The 23,133-nt window shown below is 42.5% G+C and overlaps 1 protein-coding gene and 1 long non-coding RNA gene across 10 annotated transcripts in view; one reads left to right on the top strand and one right to left on the bottom strand.

The window, feature by feature from the left end:
• Positions 1 to 330: 330 nt before the first annotated feature.
• On the bottom strand, positions 331 to 10,487 carry LOC142057076 (uncharacterized). The gene is made up of 3 exons (XR_012660531.1): positions 10,380 to 10,487; positions 6,360 to 6,403; positions 331 to 745 (listed from the first exon to the last, which is right to left on the bottom strand). It is a non-coding gene; the product is annotated as an uncharacterized LOC142057076 (long non-coding RNA).
• A 664-nt stretch (positions 10,488 to 11,151) lies between these two features.
• The window catches only part of BIN1 (bridging integrator 1), a 96,551-nt gene continuing 84,569 nt past the window's right edge, over positions 11,152 to 23,133 (top strand). For 7 of the 9 annotated variants that reach the window (XM_075093108.1, XM_075093106.1, XM_075093115.1 and 4 more), the window contains exon 1: positions 11,185 to 11,362. In XM_075093108.1, coding sequence (XP_074949209.1) covers positions 11,279 to 11,362 — 84 coding nt within the window. In that variant the 5' untranslated portion in view covers positions 11,185 to 11,278. Of the gene's footprint in view, positions 11,363 to 23,133 lie in introns of all 9 variants that reach the window. The other 2 variants (XM_075093109.1, XM_075093107.1) reach the window with 2 other exon arrangements.

Here is a 23,133-nt window from a genome sequence, read left to right as displayed (position 1 = left end):
AAAAACAACAAACCATACAATAGGAAGTAACTGTTACAAGTGGTCAGAAAAATAGCATCATGTCATATCTTTCCCAATAGCCAATGCTGATGTTCTTAAAATTAGAAAGAATGCCAACATGAAGGCCATTTTTTGGAAGTGTTCATGGGAAATGTCAAAGAACTGTAGACAGAGAACTTAACTGACATGCTAAAGGAAATGTTGATGGAGAAATGTGTAATACTTCAACGATGACACATCTACAATTACAGCAATCTAGTCTTTAAAAAAAAGTCAGTGTTTAGGATGAAGGAAATTGTAACATGGAAAATATAGGATGTATAATTAAGTAAAACACTTATAATATACATTAAAGATGCTAATTTATGGTAGAAGAGAAACCTTTGACCTGGGTCTAAGGAAAGTTGATAAGAAGGGATGCTTAAGAACTTCCCTCAAAATAAGTTCTTAGATAATATCATAAGATTTCAGCCGTGTTTACATTAGCAGCTAGGTTCCTTTTGGCAATTGGTTATCAGCTGTTGGCTTTTCTAACTGAATTAGTGCTTACTGTGGTTTACAACTGCAGGTGTAGACAAAGAGAAGGTTAAGAAACATTTAGACAAGTCTCTCTTACTCTCAGTAGCTCAGCTTGTGAAGGTCTTTGTCTCCTTTATGCAGACAGGGGTAACCACTTGAATTTGCGTGAGGATTCCCAAATACTGCACAGATAGTCTCATCCCAGATGGAAAAGGAAGCATTAACTCTAGATGACTAGAAAATCAGAAAGGTATGTGGGGAATTAGTTACACATATCTGGAAGGGCTTGGTTAAAAATCTTCATCTAAGATACCACAGAAGTCTTGGTAAACCTGGAGTGCATTAGCACACTTGGGAGGGATGTGCTTGTTTTTTAAAATCCATGATCTCAGAAGATCGGTCAGCTTATATACGCCCACAGGATAATGCTGTGCAAGGTTATTCCTATCCAGGTATTTTGCTTTGTCTTGCTGTGATGGAGCTCACCAAAAATACTGTTCTCTTATAATAGTTGCTGTTTGGGTTTTTGTTTGCTACCGGTTTCTGGAAGCTAAATGTGAGTAGCTACAGTATGTAGTGGCTTATTTTCTCATGCCTTTCTTTGTGGGTATGAAGTCTGCTGTAGCTCACAGTAGTGTGACAACATTAGTGGTATAAGCAAGCTAATGATCTCAGCGAAGCAGGAGTAGATGAGGAAGCCTCTTTCACATCCCCAGAGCTAGAATATAGAGCAACTAAATCGTTTGGATTTGAAAAGACCAGATCACAAGTAAGATTTTAATTCATTTTTTTTTCTTTTTGCCATAAGACATTCAAAATTTATAAAATCACAACACTGGTCTAAATGGTATCTGGGAAAAAAATGTGTAATTGCAAAGGCCATACAGACAGAGTGGGAGAAATGAGATGAGTTTATGATCTTGCTCTTTTTTTTCTTAATGACTGCTGGTTTTTGGATGCTTGATTGAAATAAAATATTTGCAATAATTAGTTTCCCCATTGTTATAATTAATTTAGCCTTAAACGGAATTTCAATTAAAGTTTACAATTTATTGAATAGAGACAAGCAAGCAGCACTGGATGCACGGGGGATCCTTCCACCTAACGTGCATACTGTCATACAATACTACAGGGTTTATATTCAGTTACTTAATTAATAACAATTAGTAAAAACACGCCTAAGTTTACACTCATTGGTCAGTGATAAGCATCCCACTTGCCGTTGGTCAGCCGTAGTTAAATTAGCCACGCTTGCCATGTAGATTAGCACGCATGCTCTTTACAGGTTGGGGGAGGGCAAGTCTTTTTGGTCCTGAATTGGGTCGGTGGTCGCAATCTCCCCCTGCCGGAATTACCTTTCCCCCAGTTTTCGTGCTTCAGTGCCTTCTGAGCCAAGAAGTTCCCTGTTATCACCACTGGCTGATTTGTGGCCTTCCCCATCTTGGCACTCTCCTTTGTATCAGGATGCTTCCACTGTTAGCAACAAATCGCCAATCAACATTCTAATCATTAAGACAGTTAGCAAGTCAATTGAACGGCCCTCGGTTACACAAGCACAAACAGTTCCATATTGACACGAATCAGATGAACACATTTTACACCCATCATTCCTCTTCTTCCATATAAGATGGAATTACTGGGTGGAAGAATGTTGTTTTGAGAAAGGGGAGGGGAACATTAGCAGTAGCTGGAAATTATAGCTTGTTTTCACAGTTTCAGGTTCCCATTTCAAGCAAGAATTTATTTGACATTTTCAGGCAGGTTCCTTTGTTTCCTTAAAGGTATCGGATGATGGTGAGGAACAGAAATATAAAAGGCTTTCCTTCATGGAATGTGGAGTTCCTCTGCTTGGGTGTTTCTGGTTATTTTCAGTTTGTTGTTTGGACTGAAATATGTATGTGAGCAATATAACCCATGAAACTTTCTTCCTTTATAGGGACTGGTGTTTGGGAAGCTCAGCGAACTTCCAACTAGTCAAACTCTCTCCCTTTGGCTAAAGGTAGAGGCTCAAGCTTCTAGCATAGATGCCTCCAGTTTTAGTTCACACATTTCGCCCAGGGCTGTGTACAAGAAGTTTGATCTGGTTTATCAGAATTAGATGGTTAAATGAGGTTAGCCTGGCACCATGCACTCGTTTTTGACCAAGTAATTTCCGTTCTGTGAAACATCTGCCTGCATGAGGAGATGTGAGACTGCCTCCTCATTCTGAGCTGCTCATTCTTGACTTCTGCAATATAGAAACTAAAGTTGTCTTTACCTCCATATCCAAGAGACAAGTATCACATCTTGTGTCTTCCCTTAGCTTATGACTCTATGTCACTATTATCAAAGTATGCAGGGAAAGAAATGTCCATTAGTGCCTTAAAATAAATGAAAACATTGAAGCGATGGCTTAATTCTCCCTGCCCTTTTTTGGTTCTGAGTTTTTGGGTTTTAGATTTTGAAGTTTTCTTCCTGTGTGGAAACCTATTAATGTGATTCCAAAAAGTGGGATTTTGAGAGAATGTCCTGTATTGCAAAATTCCTAGTAAAGACATCGAGAGGCTGCAACATTTCCAGGCTTGTTCTTTGGCTTTCAGAGTTAAGTAGTAGAAAAAGCATACATTTCTGTCACTTGTACAGTTACATATCAAGAAAAAGTTTCACAATTCAAGATGTTTGGTTGGTTTTATCTGGTAAAGTTGCCTTTATTTTTCAAAATAGTTTGGAAGCAAAACAGAAATATAGCTTGACATTTCTGCTTATTCATTCTAGCATGCTGATGACCCTGATGTCTGTATACACAGGCTGTGACTCATTAAACCATCGAGGATGCTTACTTTAAGGCTCTGTAAATGTTTTCTGCTGAATTTGCAGGGACACTTCAAGATGTCAGAGCATTGAATTACATGTTAAATGTCACATAATCTGTGAAGAGAAATATATTCATTCTAACTAAGTGACCCTCAATTCTAAGTCTCTATAGTATTCCATTGTCAATCATGGATCAAATATTCGTCTATGAATAAAAGAAAACTGGTAATTTACCAAAGTTGGAAACAGCTATGTATCACAGCAATCAAGTACAGTGTTTAAAATTTAGGCAAGAATCCAGGTTGGAATAGCAAAGAGCTGTTCACATTAAAAACCATTATGACGGGATCATCTGCTCTTTTCCTTCAGAATGGCTCATGCTTCATTCCTCGTTTTCTAAGTGGGTACTATCACAACGCATGGACTCACATTATTTTTAAGGTGGCATATTTGAGTGATGCAGCTGGCACAGAGATAACAGAAATTATTCCAATGCATGAAGGCTTACATACAGTAAACATCTACTTTAATTCTCTTGAGCCTGTTCTTTTCTTTCCACTAGAAATTAACCCTTTGGTGTGCACCAAATAATGGTATCAGGAATAACATACCTGCATAGTTTGAAAAATTCCTTAAAGTCCCTATAATATAGAATCATAGAATAATTTGGGTCACAAGGAACCTCAAAGACCATCTAGTTCCAACCCTGCTGCCATGCCATGGGCAGGGACACCTCCCACCAGACCAGGCTGCTCAAAGCTCCATCCAACCTGGCTTTGAACACTTCTAGGGATGGGGCATCCACAGCTTCTCTGGGCAACCTGTTCCAGTGCCTCACCACCCTCATAGTGAAGAATTTCTTCCTTATATCTAATCTAAATCTACCTCTTTCAGTTTAAAGCCATTACCTTTTGTCCTATCACTACGTGCCCTTGTAAAAAGTCCCTCCCCAGCTCTCTTGTAGGCCCCCTTCAGGTACTGGAAGGCACTGTAAGGTCTCCCTGGAGCCTTCACTTCTCCAGGCTGAACAACCCCAGCTCTCTCAGCCTGTCTTCATAGGAGAATGGCTCCAGCCCTCTGGTCATCTTTGTGGCCCTCCTCTGGACTTGTTCCAACACGTCCATGTCCTTATGTTGGGGGTCCCAGAGCTGAATGCAGTACTCATATCCAGAAGCACTGTTTTCCTACAGTGGATTTTTTTACTAGAAATGCAAACATTTGTATTGATCTACTTTTAATAAGAACGAGTGACTCTCAGAGTGATTTTTGTAGACGTACAGTCAACTTTTAACTTACTATGGATCTTCAGTTCTTTTGAGGTCTTCACTGTTTTTCACTGAATCTTTATGAAAGGCTTTATCAGAGTTGATAAAGCCAGCTGGTGGAAATGACTGAGTTGCTACAGGTAAGAATAATTTTTTCGCATTTGTCTGTGTTGTATTTTCTGCAGTTCAGTCCTGGACCGTGACTAGGAAAACACTACCACAAATTCCAGTAATTATTAATTAGAACAGATTGTATAGCCATGATCTATTCAATATGTGTAGAAAAGTACACTTGCCCAAACCAGAATGGTACCATCCTCATTTTCTGAAAAATCAAATCCCAAACAACAAAAGCAAAGACTTGGATAATTTTGAAAACTGAACAAATCTGAAGTGATAGTGAGTTTAAAGTAAACGAAGGTGAGATAGCTCTTGTAAATAATTTGTAGTGAATGAGTCACTCAATTTCGTTACCAAGGAAATAAAATGAGGCTGTCAGTAAAGGGAAGCAAGGAGGAAGACATTGCAACTGTGGCAACTGTTACCATTACATAAGTCTGCCTGGTATATTTATCACCAATGCGAAAGCTTGTGGACACGCGTTTTATACAAAATATTTTTTAGATTTCACTGATGTTTGTGCTGTTGTTATGGTATCCTGGTAATACGATATCCTTTCTGTGATTCCACCAGATAGGCCATGTGTTCTACCACAGCTATAGACAGGGATAAACTGGCCCATCTATTAGAGTATATAATTAATTTAAATTTTTAAAATATTTTAATAAGTAGTAGAAGGCTTCCAGAATTCTCAGAGTAGTTTCCAAAGCAAGCACACTATTCACTGACCTGCTCCCATGTTGATGGATAATAACGAAAAATTACAAAAATTTGCTTCATATATGCCAAATTCCTTCTTCTCTTGTGTGAAGAAGCACATAGAAATTTTGGTGAGCTTCTTGGAAGTGTATTTGTGCAAAGCTTATGGACCATTCCCATTCTTTACTTACTTCATTTATCAGTGAAGGGTAACTAATCTGTCACAAGTTCAGGGCCTGTAATGACTTTGTGGTGGCTAACTCCACACAGGCAGAAAATGGCAAACAGCTACATGCAGCTGAATCAAGCATCCAAAATGGCACGTGGATGGAAAAGAAATTTGATCTGAATTTTGAAATTCAGTGAAAAAAATCTGCCAAAGTTTTGAGGTCCCAGTAAGATATATCATGAACACCACATAGTTCTCAAGAATTCAAGCAAGTCTGCAATCAAGGGACAGTCTTCAGTGAGATACGAGACAAAGTTTTAATTTTATTTTATGCCGCTTCCTCTTTCTGAGGGGATGAGTCTTTCTGAACTAGACTGGCAAAGCCCTCAGCTTTGGAGCCTTCCCTATGCTATTGTAGTAGGTATTTTTTTGTGTTTGGGACATGAGAGGAGTCACTTAGGTATCCTCTTCTGTTTCTCATAAGTGAAGAGATTCAACAGAAGTTGCAAGTTTGAGAGAACACCTTCTGGGCACGATGTTTAAATCAAAGTTCTTTCATCTTTCTTTTATTTTAAGGGACAGAACACATAATCAGCATGGGTTTTTCTATTACTTTTATGGCAGAAACTTGCTAATACTTCCCAGCACCTTTCTGTAGGAGAACAAAGGGAGAGTTTCCATGTGAATACAGTCAGTCAGAAAGGAATGCTAAGGCAAACCAGGTGATGGTGAAATTGATGTCTGAATTACCCTTAATAGCTAGTTATCAGGTAACAAGGAAAGATAGAAGTCACCTTTGCAAGCTCTTCCTGACTGTTGTCCCAGAAGAATGCATAATCTGCAATGGAAAGAAAAAAGTGAACAGGCTGTTTAAGGCAAGCAAGGTTGGAGTCAGAACTTGATCGGATTTTGCTACATAATATATTTTGTGTGGATTGTTGTTTTCAAGGTGTTGGATTTACTGTCTTAAATTAAGAAGCTGACATCACTAAAGCAGGGGAGTGATGCTGGCAATGAGTGGGGCCAACTGACTTTCAGTGTTATGGCTAGAGTTAGAGCTGGAACAAGACTATGTCTCTAGACAACCAGAGGCTTTGGGAGTGTTTAAAATGTGAACCTCAGCTTTGAATACAAACAAGAAATCATGATTGAAATAGACCCATCTTGCATTATATATTAGTACTCGGGGAGAAGGGCTTTAGAGTTCTTGGAATAATTTATTGCAAATAAAATTATTTTGTATGAATATAAACATTTTAATAATTCAGTAATGATATATTTATCTTTACCACAGACATCTTTAATTATCCTAGCTTTACTAAATATTTAAAATGCACAATAATTATAAACTCAAAATCAGAACTCCTTGCTAAAAAGAAAGAAAAATCAATTTTACTGGGTTTTAATCTGGAACATAGAATATGTACTTCTAGTTCCATTAATGGCAGAGACCACTACTATTGTAATTTTAAAATTATTCTATTTAAATGAGTTGGACTATACATTAAAGAGTGCCACCAGGAGCAGGAAAGCACATACATTTTGATTATCACAGTTTGTAGCTCTAAATACACAGGCTACAATTGAAAGGTTCAAGTCAGAAAAAATAAAGATACATTAATGGACACATTGCTGAAATCACTCTTTAAAATATAAAATTTTATACTAATTTAAATTAGGAATCATGAAGAAAACATCTTGCTCCCAGATGGACAAATTTGGCATAAAAGTAATAACAATAAAAATAAAGATATTGAACAACAACTTGTGCAATGAAGGGACTAAACTGTACTTAAACTACGAACTAATAGACTCCAACCCAGCAAGCACTTAAGCGTGTGCTTAATTGTAAACAGGTGAGCAGCTCATCTCTCTTTAATGAGTCAACTGATGAGTGAAATGCACTTACGGGGCTGAGACCTAACATAAGCATTATTGACTAGAGCATTAATCAATTCAGAAAGCAATAAAAAAGCAACGTTAGGTATGTACACATTAAATATGTGTGGGTTTGCTGCCATGTTTGACAGATTGGCTCTTCCCTATGAACTGTGTAACTGAATCACACTGGCACCAGGGAGATGGATTACAGGTGCGGGTTTCATAACCCACCTGGCTTTCCTAATTTTAGCTATCTAAGCTATTCATCTAATCTCCCCCTGCAGGGAATGGGCAAGGGAGATGTTTCTAGAAGCTGTTTTACCTTTTATCATCCTTTGGAGGTACTGCTTTCTCTCTTTCAATTGTAAAAGGGGCCTAGGTGATTCAGCTGAAATTAAACTAGACATGTTTAGCTGGTTACAGTTAGGTGAAATGAAGTGTCCCAGGGTCTAGTGTTAGAATAAGTGAGACAACCTTGCACATATTGAACCTAATGAATCTCATTGCAGGAGATGGATGTGAGCATCAAGTTCTATTCCTTTTAACTCCAATTGTGCAGAATCTGTCACTACCACCTTCTAAAAGGTTAGACAGCTCTGCCTCACAATGACACAAAGCACAAAGGAATATAAGCATGAAGTTGCTAGCCTGTACATTTATTACTATGTGCAGTCCTATTGACATGCAGAATTATTTACATTTATAAGATTGTAAAAAAATGTAAGCTTCAGGTCAGAACAATGGTGGATGGATGTGAGACTGAAACCTCTCCTGTCCACAAAGCAACAGCCTTCAGCATATATCACCTGGCTAAGATATAGCTTGTATGTTCATTCCAATGCATAGGCACTCATAGGAGGTGATGTTCACTGGGTCATGCTAGGCAAATACCTTTTGCAACACACCTGGAGCCTGGCAAATGCTTTACAGCTTTGGCACTGATCCAATCAAGGACAGAAATAACTGGGAAATGACTCATGCTGAGAGGTGGGTGTTTGCTGTTAATCTCAGCCTTTAAAATGTACAGGGTTTGTCATAATTTTTCATTGTGGTGAAATGTGTGTCTGGCCACGTTTGTTTCACAATTGACTTATGTTTGCCACGGACTCTCTTTTCAGCTCATGTGCTGCAGTAAATTGCTTTTCACTTGAAAGGACGTAATCAGACAAAAATCCCTCCAAAACCAGTTTCTGTGAAGAAAAGACCTAGGCAGGAGAAGCAAATATATGAGGTAGGATGGAGAGGAATGTGTTCTGACCCTGAAACATCTGCTCTTTTAAACGTGATGTTACAAATGTTTAACCACATGTGCATCTTTCAATCTTAAAAGCTCAGCCAAGGAGGAGGAGATGGGGGTTAAGGGACAAAGAAAATGGGATATTAATTATGTTTCCAGATGATACTGAGTAGTGAGATGCTGCAAAAGTATAAATGATGCTGGACAAGAAAAGTAATATGAAAATACCTAGTAAGGCTGAAATGGGCAAGATGAGATGCATTTGGGACAAATTAGGCCATTATTTATCTATAGAAAAACACACAGAAGTATGAATACTAAATGTAAAGCCAGAAAGAAATTGAATACAATTCAATTTTATTAATTGAATGCACAGGCATGCACATGTTTGAGTCTGAATATGTCTTATATCACTGCACTTTTCTCATATACAACTGAAGCACATGCCTAGGTATTTTATTAAATAGGAATAGTATGCCTACTAACATAATTGAAGTATAGCAGGGATTTAAACTGGTTTCTGAATGAGGGCTTCTGTCGTTAAAAACAAAAAAGCCACTGCCATAACAGGCAAGAAATGCAGAGGCATGATCTCATAAAGAAGTGTTGGCAGGTTCTCTGCCCACAGTTTCTAAGGGCTCTGGCAAGACAGTTGTTTTTATTCCAAGTTCTGAATGAACAGAAATAGTACTGAAGCAGAAAAGAGAAACAATAAATGAAATGAAGAGTAAAAATCTGGCCTAGCTCTCTCAAGTAATCACCTTCAACATTTTTCTGTTGCTCTAGATTGCAGTAGTGAGTGCTACACTGCTCCCTGTGTGTGTGAAACTCTGGAGGTAACAGTCTTCATCTGGCAAAATAAAGACTGTGTGAAATCCTCTTGGAACACAGGTAGATTTTGGTACCATCTTTCAATTAAAATAGGTGTAAGAGATGCAAGTCTCCATCGGAAACAAAAGCAAACGCAAGTTCCTTATATATCTAAATTGTCTGCAGAGCATTAGTTTGGTCGATACTGTACTGGGTTCCGTGGGTGCACGGAGCAGATGTAAGCTCCCAGAAAGCAGCAGTAAGACAAGCGTGCAGAAGCAGGCTCAGAAGGAAGCTTCCCCACCACCTGACTGAGCCCCAGTGTGTGGAACTGATGGAAGCTTTGCAGCCGAGTATAAGAGCGCTGAGGTGGCTTCCTGTATTCCAGGAAGCAGAACTTGGTCCTGTCTGTAAAGGAATAGTTCCATGAAAGGTATTTGCACAGTAGGTCTAGCAAAGCATGACTGAAGCCCTGTTGGGATGAACGCTGTGGCATAACTGCCGCGTACGCAGTCAGGACGTCCAGGCTCACTGAAGGGGGACAATGGCAGGCAAGGAATAGGGTGTGTATTTGGGCCAGGAGCAACAACAGTGAAAAGCAGTTGAGTCACTTCTGAAGAATAATACTGTACACGCTAAGGTAGCAGGAATTCAGGGAAGTTAGGCGTATAAAGCGCTCTGTGCAGTCATGGTTTTCTTCTGGTAAATGCCCTGTCACTGCAGCGTCTTCTGCAGTGGAGACGCACAGAGCACCTCACTCCACTGTCACCGTTACTGCCTAACTTGGAACAGCATCACGTGCCGCCACGCTGAACTCTAATTGTTGTACAAACCCCAAAACAGGTAAAAAGGTGATACCACAGCATATTCAAAGTACTGTACAAACCTTGACTAATTAGCCATCCTCACGTTCCCATGAGACGACCTGGTCAACTGATTATCCCAGTTTTCAAAGAGGCAGTGCTGAGGTACAGGCATTTACCAGGGTCCTGTAATAGGCTGGTACAATAAAGGATGAAATCTTTTGAAATTTCAGCTCATTTTTAAAATCAGAGGTTTGATTCACTTACAAATACCCTCCCCCCAAGAATGTAAATTTCTCACTCTGTGTTGGTAAAGATCCAGGAATAATTTGAAAAAGTACCTTTGTCGTATAAATTTAGGAGTATGGACAATTAGAGAAAACAATTAGTGGTACAAATCTCTTAAAGCAAGTATGAATGCTATTTTGCCGCAGGATGAAAGACAACAGCAAACTCACAGCACCGCCCAAGATTAATCACTTGTTACTGTACAGCACTCTCTAATTGTGACTTGATAGCGAAGACTAACATAGCCATTAGCCAGCTTCTCTAAGTAATGTGCCTCGTTTAGCTGCTTTTCAGTATTAGTGGCCCACTGCTCAGCTGCGGGAGGCACAGCTCCTTGTCACTGGGGGCCCCGCAGCGCCTCTCCCTCCATCCCACCTCCCTCCTTGTCATGCTTCCCAGCTTATCCCACCCAGCCGAGCCCAGAGAAGGGAAGCTGGGTGGGAAAAGCTGGCAAAAATCCTATCCCCACTTCTTCCCATCAGCAACGAGGATGCCCAGCTGTGCTACTGCTGCCACCTCGCGGGGCGAGGCGCGGCCCCTTTAAGGCGGCGCGGAGGGCACTGTCCCTTTAAAAGGCGGCGGGGGGGGGCCGGGCGGGAGGCGGCGGCGGTCGGGGCCACCGCCTGCCCGCCGGGTTTTCCCCCCTTCCTGCCGGCCCGGCGTTCGCAGCCGCCCGTTAAAAAGAGGAGGCAAGATGGCCGAGCTGGGCAGCAAGGGGGTCACGGCCGGGAAGATCGCCAGCAACGTCCAGAAGAAGCTGACCCGGGCGCAGGAGAAGGTGGGGGAGCGGCCGCCGCCTCCCGGGATGCGGGGGCGATGCGATGCGATTCGGGGGGCGAGGCGGGGGCTGGGGGTGACAGCAGTGCCCCCCCACCCCCCCGCAGAGATGCGGCTCGCGGCGGGTGCAGCGCCCCCCCCCCCCCCCCCCCCCTCCCCGGGGGGGCTGCCAGCTGCCTCCTCTGCCTGCGCTTTAGGGCCCCTTTGCATCCTGAGAAGGCAGAATTTCGCAGGTGCGAGCTGTGGGGGTTTGCCGCCCGTCGGCACGCTCAGGGCGAGCAGGAGCACGGCATCGGGGAGGGAGGACGGCGCCGCACGTCTGTTTTGAACGTGTAGACGCGTATTGTTTCAGCAGGAGGAGACCTTCTTCCTATGGTGTTCAGGCTGTGCATAATGCGGCGGTTTCACGAGCGGTGCTGTATGCTGCGGTAGCGCTAAACACGTAACCCCACAGCGAGGAAAAGGAGACGGACGTTTGCTCCCCTATCTTCTAACGCCATAGCGTGATACTCGCTGCTTGCTTTACTGACCTTGAGGTCTAGGTTTTGGAATGGTGGTAAGGCAAAAACCATACTGTCTTTGAAGACTGTGCCGATGTCTGGTGAGGGAGGGGTGTTTTTTGAATCCCGGGAGCCCTTTCGCTGTTCTCCTCCCACCCCTGTGCCAGCAAAAGGTGCCAGGAATATGCAATGGATACTTTTCAGATTCATCTCTCTGGCATGCTGCATCTGATGCCAGATGCCTGCTCTGTACAGGGATTATCGCACGTTTTACACAGGGACATCGATCAGCTGCTTTTATCTCGGGCACGCTCATCTTGGTTTTCAGCGATTTGCTGTGAGATGACATTGACTGAATAAGGACTGGTGCATCTTCGAGGGAGGGAGGGTGAACAGATCTGCCCACTGCTGCTCTTGTTCCCTGGGAGTTATCTTTAGCAGCTAGATTTAATCTAGGAGGTTTGGAACTGGATGCAGTGCTGGCCTGAGCCTCATACCCATCATCGACACTGTTACAAAACACTGCTGGGTCAGAATGGCAAGCCAAACCTGTTGGACCTAATTTTGCACGTGCTGCTTCTGCTGGTTTAAGCTCATTTACTGAGACTAGAAGCGTGCTTAGAACTTGCCTGACATCTTGGGGAAAAAAAACCCGGGTGAAGAGCAGATGCAGTATGGAACTGGCTGCAGCAGCAAGGTTCTGGGTTCGCTCCTTGTGGGAGGGTGAGCATGGCCACATCTGTGGTTTTTCCCCTACTGCAGTTCCAGGAGGGCCCAGGACAGAGAATCCGTCTCCTGGTACCTGGTCTACCCTGAACTCGTCATAGATGCTAAATTAATTTTGTGTCAGCCACCAGACGGCAACCATATTTTTAGTTAATAGGTGGTGAAGGCTGGGCTCCTGGCCTGCTGATGAAGTTATTGTATTGGTACAGCTTGGAGCCAAGTGTGGCCCTTTCCCGGCTTCTTATCTGAATGCACACAGGTTCTTTTCCTAGGGAGAGTTTTCCACAAATGGCTCTCAAATGGATCGCCAGTTCACTTCCTTGCTTATTCCCTGGTGGTGACTGGGGATGTGGGAACAACAACAACAAGAATTGAGAGTTTAGCTGTGTATTGCAGGTAATTTGCACGACCTGAAATCAGTTATTTGTCTCTTTACACAGGAAGAAGCACAGCTCCATTTCCCTCTAGGGAGGAAAGGAAAACAAAACCCAAAGCACTTGCTTAATAAGTTAATACAAATTCCAGGCCCTTTGGCTGTTGTTATCCTAATGCAAACGAAACAACTTTGCTCTCTGGGCCCTCAAAAGAGGGAAAACATGGCATTGATTGCTTCATCATCTGACTGGTCCCTTCATACTGCTACAGCTTCATCCCTAGCAGTTCCTCTTTTGTGGAGTGTTAGGTGTTTTACTCTTGTCTGTAAGGGACGGGTTTTCACTGAGGTAAGCATGTGAATGGGAACTTCTAGCTTGTGAGGAATGAGATGGCTGAACACAAAGTGAAAAGGAAGGTGCCAGTGGTTATGACGCTATACTGCTGTTAGTTCTGTGGTATTTTGTTTTAAACTAAGACGTGTAATACTATGTTTGGCAGGCAGGGTAAACCACATGTCTGGTGAAAAGGACCAGGTGGTTAAAAAAAAAAAAAGGTAAGTAGAAGTGTGCAGAGGTAGATCTGGGCATGCAAGACCAAGCATTTAAAAAGGTACTAAATTTTGATGAAGGGATGCTGACTGGGGTTGAACTTTGCTTTTTGAGGCTCGTATAATTTGAGGCTTAAACAAGCTGACAGTGTTCCTTTTAAATATCTCAGATTCAAATTGAAAGAGGGTAAAATCTCATCCCTTTAGAGTGGTATCTCTCTCCCAACTTGAGTACTGAGGCCTTCAGTTCAGCAATTTCCTTCATGGTGAATTTAAGCCTTGTGTTAAGCAAAGAACGATGTCTTTTTGTTCAATGCAGAATTTGCACTGAAACACTGTACACGTCCTTTTTTCCCTTCTGAGATGCCTATTTTGTAAAGTATGTAAGATATTCCTTCAGCAGTACTATTTGTTTTGAGCCTTTCAGCAAAACTATTGGCTATTTTTGGAAGACACTTTCCCACTTCCCCAGGAAATATGGGGCAGAATGGTTGACTATGCTGTTTGCAAATGGGCTGTGCACCCTTTTGACCTCTCTATTCTCTATTAAATAATTTGCCCATTGTCCAGTGAAATATATCAAATAAATTGATGCCTCTGTCCAGAAGAACCCACCTAGCAGAAAGGATCCATGCAACTGTTGCTTACTCATGTATCATCCTTTGCACCTAATAACTAGGAGGTTTAGGCTGGAAGTTGTGCTTTGTTCATGCTGTAGTTAGCTGAAGGATTTTCAGACCAAGACAGTGAGCTCTGAACCTTTCATAATTCTAAACTTCTTAAAATGGAGTAAAATTGTACTGCCTTCAGTGTCGTGGTGTCTTGGAGAGAGCCTAGTGTTCGCAAGCTCTTTTAAACTTTGCCAGTAAGGATTTGATTTTTTTTTTTATTCTTTATGTCTGTAATCCAGCATCTTGGTTAAAATTTATGTTTCTGCTGTGTGATCAATTTTTATAGTACACTTTTGACATTTTTAAAAATCTCCCCAATTTCCACAGTTCTTACTCTGCTCTGTGTCCTGTTTCTGGATGTGTCATTGCGCACACGCACAAACTTTTCTGCTTTGAACAAACTAAAACAACGTCTCGGTGACCTGCAGCAATCCTGGTGTGAGGGTGATTCCTGTGTGAGGTTCCAGGAGGTGGTTGACTTTGGGGAGCAAATGGAATGGGGTTTTGTTGCTTGGCTGGCAGTGTGGGTCTTTGTCACAGGATCAAGTTTTTAGCTTTCCTCCAGCCTTCAGGTTAGGCAAAGATTAAGGGTGGAAAGATGGTATGGGCTGGGCAGGCACCGATTGACAATCTAAATTGCTTACAGATTAACAGGTGAGTCTGCGGAGATGAATTGTAAAGTTGACACTGGAAAGTGAGGCTTTTCCTTGGAAGATCTTTTTGTTGAGAGCAGAAAGGGATGAACTTACTTTTCCCTTTCTAGACTTCGAGCATGCTTCAACTGAAGCATGGGAGTGGCGGTGTCTTGCTCTCTTCATTACGAAGCTGGGCAAAATGAGGAGTTTGTGTTCTGTGACATGAACAGGCTGTCATATTTTTGGCTGTCATATTTTTTCCATGTTTTTACTCTGATGTACCAACAAACCAAGGCATCCCCTTTTTTCCCTCTCTGTCCCTAACCAAAGAGGAAGATTTTGTTCCAGGACATGTCTAGGCTTAGTTTGGACATACGTTCAAACTCCCTTGCATTATTGGGTATCATTTAGGTCGTAGACTTTACCACTGACTGGCCGTGTTACCATGAGATGTTGTTTCTGCTTTCTGTTCTCGGCTTACTTAATTTATCCTACTGATGTTTACCCGTATCTATGTTTGTTGACAAAAGGTTGAATCAGGGAAGCTTTGCAAAGTTCTGCTCTCTTCTGGCTGCACAGTCCAAGGAGTCTGGACTGTATTCCTGGCCTCACAGGGCTAGTATGACCATAGCTGTTGGTAGCTAGGTTTGCTGATGCTTATTCACTGCCTGCTACAGTGCAAAAAAAGATTTATATGCCAGTAAACCAAAGACTTTGCTAAAGAATTTGCAGCCCAGCAAGGAGAAATAGCTGAGGACGCTAGCCCTAAAAAGGAAGGTGGAGGACTGCTTTTGGCAGGCCTTTGTGGCCTGATGTCCCAATGCTTTTTCCAATTAATGTCTCATGTAACATTTGTAGCAGCACAGGCTGCGTCCAGAAAGAATCTTTTCCTTTCCCAGAATTTTAGGCTTTGTTTCTTTCCCCTTGTAACCTCTTGCTGGACATGAGGACATTGTGATTTAGGTGGAACAGGGTTTGTGGAAGGCATGGCTTGCATTTTGAGCTTGCCCTGATAAGACTTCTTTTCTTCTGATAAGACATGCTCCAATAGGTGGAGCACGGCAGGTGAGACCACCTAGAATGAAACCTTAGCCCTGTTGAAGCTGGTGGGAGTCTATACCAATGAGCAGCACTCAAGAACCTTAAACCAAATTTAAATACAGCTGTCTTCAGGATTCAGCTGTCAGAGGCTGCCTGGTCTGTAGAACCTCTGCAGATAGATGCAGAAAGCACTCTTATGAAGGAAGTATCACATCTAGCTACCTGGGAGGAGGGAAGCTCCCTATTGGTTTTCCATCTCCTCCTTCCATTTGTCTCTTCAAAGCTTCTACAGTTTTCGCTTGGCTTTGCCACCAAACCATCCTACCCTATGCAATCTGCCTTGTTGTGCAGGTGAAGTACAAAAAGCCTGAAGAGCTATGTGAGTTGTTCTCTTGTTGATCCAACATGAAACTTACTTTTATTTTTTTTTCTGGTGAACTCCCCAGAAGACAAGGAAGGGACTTCTTACTCTGTATCTGTTAGCTTGCTTTCTCAAGAAGGCAAGGCTTAGGTGACAGGTTGAGTCTCAAAGGTACTTTGTGCTGGAAAACAGGCACTGGATAGAGGAGGGAGATCTGAATTAATGCCCCTAATGTACAGATGATTTCAGTATGAGCTCAGACTGTATTACTGGGTATCAGATAATCTGCATGGTGCAGGGAGGAGGTGAAATAGGAAACCAGGCTCCACATGTTTCCTTGCCCATGGAATGGTCTGATTGGCAGGGCGCTTACAGTGCCCTGCTGAAGGTGCCCCTCTGTCTGGGTGTTGACAACAGATTCCTTTTAAGAAGCAGAATCTTATGGATGGATGAATTTTCTGATTGGAAAAGGCCTAGACCTGTTCCTGGTCACTTTATGTTCCCTGTAAGCTTGAGTCTTACAGCTGTCTTCAGTGCATTTCTCGTGAGATCAGGTCCATAAAGAAGGATCTGTAAGATCTCTTATCAGTGAAGACTTCTGGTGAGGCTCTAGGCAGCAGTGTTGCAGAACTCACTGGTTGGGGTGCATGTCTGTGTGTCATCTACTCTGTCTGTCCTCTCACTCCATTGTGCATGCTGATCGTTAAGCAAGGTTTTGTGCTTCCAGGCACAAATGTGTGTGGTGTTTTTTTGTTGTTGGTTGGTTTTTTTCCCCAACATCACAAATGTTCTCGGCATGTGACTAGCAAATGACATGGCTGGCAAAGCCATTCAGGAAAGCACTGTTCAGCATCTGGCCAGACTGGGGTCTTCAGGGATAATGCAAGTTTTCCTTTGTTCCTCACTTTTTGCACAGAGACACAAGACCTTGTTGCTTGGGACCAAATGTGTCATAAAGCTCTGGTTTTAGAAATTTTGGAGTGACAAGAGAGTAGCTTAGGTTGACAGGTATTGGAGTGGCTGTTTTTTTTCCACTGTTGTGGTGGTGACCAGATACCTGAGCTGCCTGCTGTGCCGCTGTTCAAGTTCCGCAGCTTTGCAAGGATCGTCTTACAGTCCTGGCTGTCTACCTGTACATGCAGGGGTCAGACTGTCTTCCCAGAAGTGCTGTACTGGCAACTTGACGCTATCATGAAGATAGGGTCCATTTGCCCAAGCAGAACAGACTTGTAGTCCTGTTTTCTTCAACTGGCCGCAGCTCAGCATGCAGGGCTCCCTAAGTGAGCTGGCAAAGCCAGGGTGTGGAGACCAGCTGCTTCTGCTGTGGGATAAAAGCTTTCTCTGAGAGCTGCTGGCAGCTGGAATAAAGCATCAAGGTCCATTTTGATGTCAGCCTATAGTTTAGCTTTCTCTTGAGGGACTATGTATTTGCTTTTTTTCCAACACCTGCGATACTGCATGCATGCGTGCCAGCAAACCTGTACCATTCTGACATTCATACAGCTGAGCTAAAAGGGGGCATCTCTTGCAGGAAGCTGTTGGAAGAGAGAAGAAAGTAGTTTACATTGTCTTGCTCTTAAAAATAAATTTTAAATATGGTATTAGCTGACTATTTAATACTGTCAGAACAGGAGTGAGGAACCTCTGCAGATCTGCCTGAACTGTTGGAGTAGTGCAGGGGATGAATAAATCTTGGCAGGTGTTTTTTCAACAGGTGCGTGCAAGTGACTGATGGACCTCAGACAGTTCAGGTTTCCCTTGGAACCATTCCTGGTGTTGCTAGCCTCTGAAGCTGCTTGATCTTCACAAAGCTGGCTAGTACTGCAGGGTAGGTCCCATCCCTCATTCCTAGAGAAAAATTGGAAGTATAGTTATTCGCAGAAAATAGGATATTTTCTATCTATCTAGGATAGGATTTGTTTTAGGTTATGTTTTTATTATGCCAACTTGCATGGTTTTGTTTCTTAGCTGCTACTCAGAAAGTACTTGTCTTTAGATTTGTGGTTCTGTGGTCTGAAGGAACAGCCCTGGTAAATGGGAATAACTTAATTATTCCCCACCCCCCCGCCTTTTTTCTAAGTTTCTCCTTGATTATGTTGGGAGCTTGCATTCAGGAAGGGTTTGGACACTAGTTGTATTTTGAAGAAGACTTAGAAGCCAGAGCTTGGGGCATTACACAGACCTAGACAGAGGTTGCACAGAATCACTATAAAGCAGCTTTATGAAATGAGGAGTAGGTACTGTTTTTGCTCAGACCTCTGCAAGTACACATGAGTAATACAGATTTTTCTACTGTTTAGGTTATGTTGGAGTAAACTTTTCTCAGACCTGTGGCTGGCAGGTTAAGGTTTTTGAAAGTCTGCATTTCCAGAGGGGTGCAGTTAGGAGACTCATAAAAGCCAGACAGTGTTGCCTTTCTTTTTGTCTCTTCTTTAGAAGAAAGGAGAAGTCTGGGTGGCAGTTTGTTCTTAATATAGGCTGCCAGGCAGGATGGAGAGTGCAAACTTTACCAATAAGGAGGAAAGCAGTACTTAACAACAACTAATCCCTCTGTGAAAACCACAGGCCACATGTAATCTGTTGATGTTACACAGATAGCAAAGTCTGAAGTACTGGCCTCTCTGCAAGGATTTGACATGCAGATTCAGAAAGCTGGTAACCTGTTCTAGAATTATCTATTTTTTGATAATTCTTCAATGATTGGGTTTGGTTTGTGTATTTTAGGTAGGTTTAGAACTTTTTGTTAAGCTTGCTTTAAAAGCCATGCTAGTTTCTCAGTTCTTTTCAAAGTTACCCTTTCAGAGAGAGGGAGATTAGAGGCTGATGTAGCTGAAGTACAAACATTTTCCACTGGGCAATTGCTAACACTCTGCTCTGAAACTATGTTAGACAGAACTGCAATGCTTGTTTGCCAGCAGGGACAGAAAGGGAACTTCAGTCATACAGTAACTACAGTGTTTGAAAACACAGCTAAAAGTGTTTATGCTTCTATTTTTTTTACTTCACGATACTTGGCTTGAATGCACACTTTATCAGGCCAGAAACAATAATGCATGACTTAGCTAACTCATAGCTGAATTTGAAGGTATTTGCGGAGTGAATAAGCAGTTATCTCCCATTGGATTTATTTGGAATGGTGCCAGTGACAGACATGAACATGTATTGAGTAATGTATAAAAGACTGATATTTGAAGAAAATTTAGATCTTTACATCTTTTTCCTTGACAGAAATGCCGGTCCTGTAGCTCTCTAGTACTGTTGTAGGTAATGTTACCTATTCCTGTAAGTTATAGAAGTTCTTTTGATCCTACCAGCTCTGGGATTCTGAGTGTGGAAGGACCAACGTTATTTCTGTTCCTACTTTCTCAGCCATTGTGGGGAGGGGGAGGAAAAAAAGGGCAAAAACTTGAGGGGCGGGGGATTAATTTCCTGGAATTTGAATACTCAGCTCATTAATTTTGAATTTTCAGCAGTCGAGCAGTGTCTTGGGGAGATACTTTCTTCCCTCTCTGTCTGTGTGTGGAACATGACGCCTCTGGTCCAAATGTTGATTCTCACACAAGAGACCAAATAAGGGGTTGAGTTATTGTGACAGTGGACTGCATGTTTCAAAGGTTGTTTTGAAAGATGTTTTGGAAAAAATTCTGGTGAGAGGGATCGTAGGTTCTGAGAGAAACTGTGCTTAGGAAAAGTTTAAATCTGTTCAGATAGAGAAATATACTTGGGTTCTGTATTGAACCAACTTCTCCAGTAGGAAAGTACTAGGGATTTTTTTCTTTTGTCTGTTTAGACTGAACAACCACTGTGAAAAGCCAAGCCTAGATGTGTGTTAATAAACTTGAGCCATTGAAAGAATGTACCTGCTCTGATAAAGTTTTCCTCATCATGCGTACAGACAGTATGATTATTTGTTAGTATCTGCAGTGTGATTATATTATATATTGCCAAGAAAGGCCATTCCTGATCCTGAAACAATTCCAATGTAAATATTGGACAGTCTCAGATAATTAAGATACCTCTAGTTTGTTTCAGTAAAATTCTGTATTTGAGAAGACTTAAGTGTTTTCAGATATTTTTGCAGAGGTTTGGTAAGGATGGTTTTGTAGGCAAGGGTGCAGGGCTGTTTTTGAACAGCAAAATTTTAATGAAAATACATAAGCTGAAGAAATTGGAAAAAGAGATTGGTTTTCCTTGTGGAGGAAGAACAGCTGTATGTGCAGAGCTGGGAGGAGAGGGTTCGGAGACTGACTGTGGTGTGGTGTTGGGGGGGTGGCTCAGAGGAGCTCAGAGGGGTGACATGATCGATTGTAGAGCTCTGTAGTGGTATGCTACATCCAGTTGCTCATGGTCTGGGACTCTTGGAGTCGGTTGCTAGACTAGAACTTTTTGTCAGCTGGAAGCTTTTGCTCTCATTATTTCCTGACCCTTGATGAACATAAATAATTCAGGGAGGAAGTGTGCATTATCAGGGCTGGATGCCCTTTTGAGGAGGCCGTGGGTACAGTGGGTGAAAAGAGCTTTGTTGCCATGCTGGATAAAGGTGATCAACTTAAAGCTGGGGTGGTATTAACTGGAATGTCTTCTAAGCTGTCAGTACCAAGTCTGCAGTTGAGGCCTTAATTTTTGAGGAGGCTCTTTGGGGAGTGCTTTGTGGTGCTTTTCCTTTCCAAAGGCAAGGTGGCCCAGATTCTCAGCAAGTACTCTGGCAAAGAAGCTGGTGGGCTTACACCCATTCACAGCAGGAGAACTTGGCCCATTGAGCCCAGTTCTCAAATTTGCTGTTACTCATCCTTCAGCACTTCTGAAGTAGAGGTAGTCCTCTCAGGTGGAAAGGAAGCTGTTCAAAAGCTGCTTGGGAAGAACCAACATAAGCAAATCATCTGTGTTGCTCCACATGTTCCCATTTTGATGGGAAAAGTCAAACTCTGTAACCCAACCTGGCCGTGGAGGGCACTGTTCCTAAATCTCTCTTCTGTGTCCGATGCCCTCTCACTCAGGGTGTCCCAAAGGCTGATGTAAATGTCTGTGTCTCTTCCTTTGCCCCATCATGCATGTTATGTGCAGATCTGGCCTGCATTTGAGAAATTCCCCTCCTTGTTCAGCGAGGTGGTTGTGAACCCGTACAGGAGCTTTCCTAGCCTCTTAAGGGCTCCGCACCCTTCTGGAGTCCCTCTCTCACATTGTTCTGCCTTAAAAGAGCTCTTCTGCCCCTCTCCCTCCTAATACACACCTGCTCCTTTATCTCTTTTTCCAGCTCAGCCATGGCCCCAAATGCCTCTTATGTTTTGTCCCAATTTGGTTGCTTCATTTTGCATTAGGGCCTGCATAAAAATAAAAATACTTCTTGCAAATGTATCAGCATTTAAAATGAGTGTTGCAGAGGAGGTGGTGGAGGACTTGAGAAGGGGGATTTATGCAAACAGCACTATTTATGCTATCTATTCCTCTTACTAGTGTTACTGTTGGCTATAGATAGGGTTTAATTAAGCTATGTTAAATGCCTACCCAAGTAATAGACGTTGATGTTGTTGAAGTCCTGTTGCCTGGAATGTCACATTGATGCCATTTGGCCTTATTAACTACAGAGCTATGATGTAGCTACTACCGAGCCTCACAGTTGTGCCCACTCTTTTTGGTCTCTGATTTGGTGTCTGCTTAAGGCTGGAGCAGACAGAAGGTAGGGTGGAAATTTACCTGCTTTCTTGGAGACTGTTTGATGTTTCCCACTTCTTTATTTTCAGGGTATTGATAGATACATATACTCCCTAGTCTCTGGTTTGCTGAAAAGCAGGAACTCTGCAGAATTCAGTGTTTTACCTGCCTGCTTTGAATAAGGGCAAACCATGTGGGGAAAAAAAAATTGCCAAGAAAGCTATGAATTAGGCATACCACCACATATGGCCAAGATGGCTTGATTGTGCAAGCACACCTCTAACAGCTGTGTGTTCAGTGGTCTGTGGGCAGTTATGAGGCCAAGTGGTAGACATGTGCAGCTTGTGCACCCCAGACTTGACAAACCGAGGCTGAATGGTCAAGATGACTAATAGAGCCTTTGCGTCTTCTGGTGAATCTGTGAGTTTTTAGCACCTCTGGTATCCGGCTACCTGCTTAAGGTGTCAAGGTTGAAGCATTCAAAGTCTGAAAACTCTGGCTTAAGCTCTTACGATTCTTAGTCTTCCACACTTCTCAAGGTAGGTGCCTGCTTCCGGCTCTGCATGTGGTCTGGTGGAAAAAGTCACCACTTCTGAAAGGTTATCCTGCTGCAGTTTCCTGTTGTGCACACCTGCTGCTGGAGCACTTTGTGTGAGTCTCCATCTGCTTGCCTCTAGATAAAATCTTGTCTTTGTCAGACCAAGTTTGAACCAACCCAGCTACTCTGACCGTGGCAGCAGTTTCATGTCACTGGTAAACCACTGCCACCCAGATGGGTCATCTCCAGCTTCTTCTTTTCTCCTCCTTTCTGCATGCTGCTGTCCCATTACCATCCCTCTGACTGTGCTGCTTTATCTGTTTTTCTTTCAAGCCTGGCCTCACAAGTAGGTGCATTTGATAGTAAGTTCTGGATGGGGGGACTAGAGGGGCAGCAGAAAGCACAGGGATGGGGAAAGACTAGCAATCCAGGGTGCTCGAGAGGATCCGCCCTGAGGTGTAAGGGTAGAGTGGAAGTAAGCCCAAGTTTGACCCCATGTGAGTATGGCTGAATCAGCAGGGCCACAGAGAAGTGGGATGGTGCCTGAGCTGGGGCAGCGGCCTCTTTCCCTGCTTAGCTTGACCAGATCTATAGCTAACACCTGACTTCTTAATTTTCTGTTCTCTTTATATTCTGACTCTGAAACCTCCAGCTGAAGGATGTAAAATAGATGAGAAAAAAATTGAAAGTTAGGTATAAGTGACATTTTCCAGGGTTTTATTTTAT

Source organism: Phalacrocorax aristotelis, chromosome 5 (assembly GCF_949628215.1).
Source record: "Phalacrocorax aristotelis chromosome 5, bGulAri2.1, whole genome shotgun sequence".
Lineage (NCBI taxonomy): Eukaryota > Metazoa > Chordata > Aves > Suliformes > Phalacrocoracidae > Phalacrocorax > Phalacrocorax aristotelis.
Note: the sequence above shows the minus strand (reverse complement) of the source record. Positions and strands in the feature narration are given on the sequence as shown.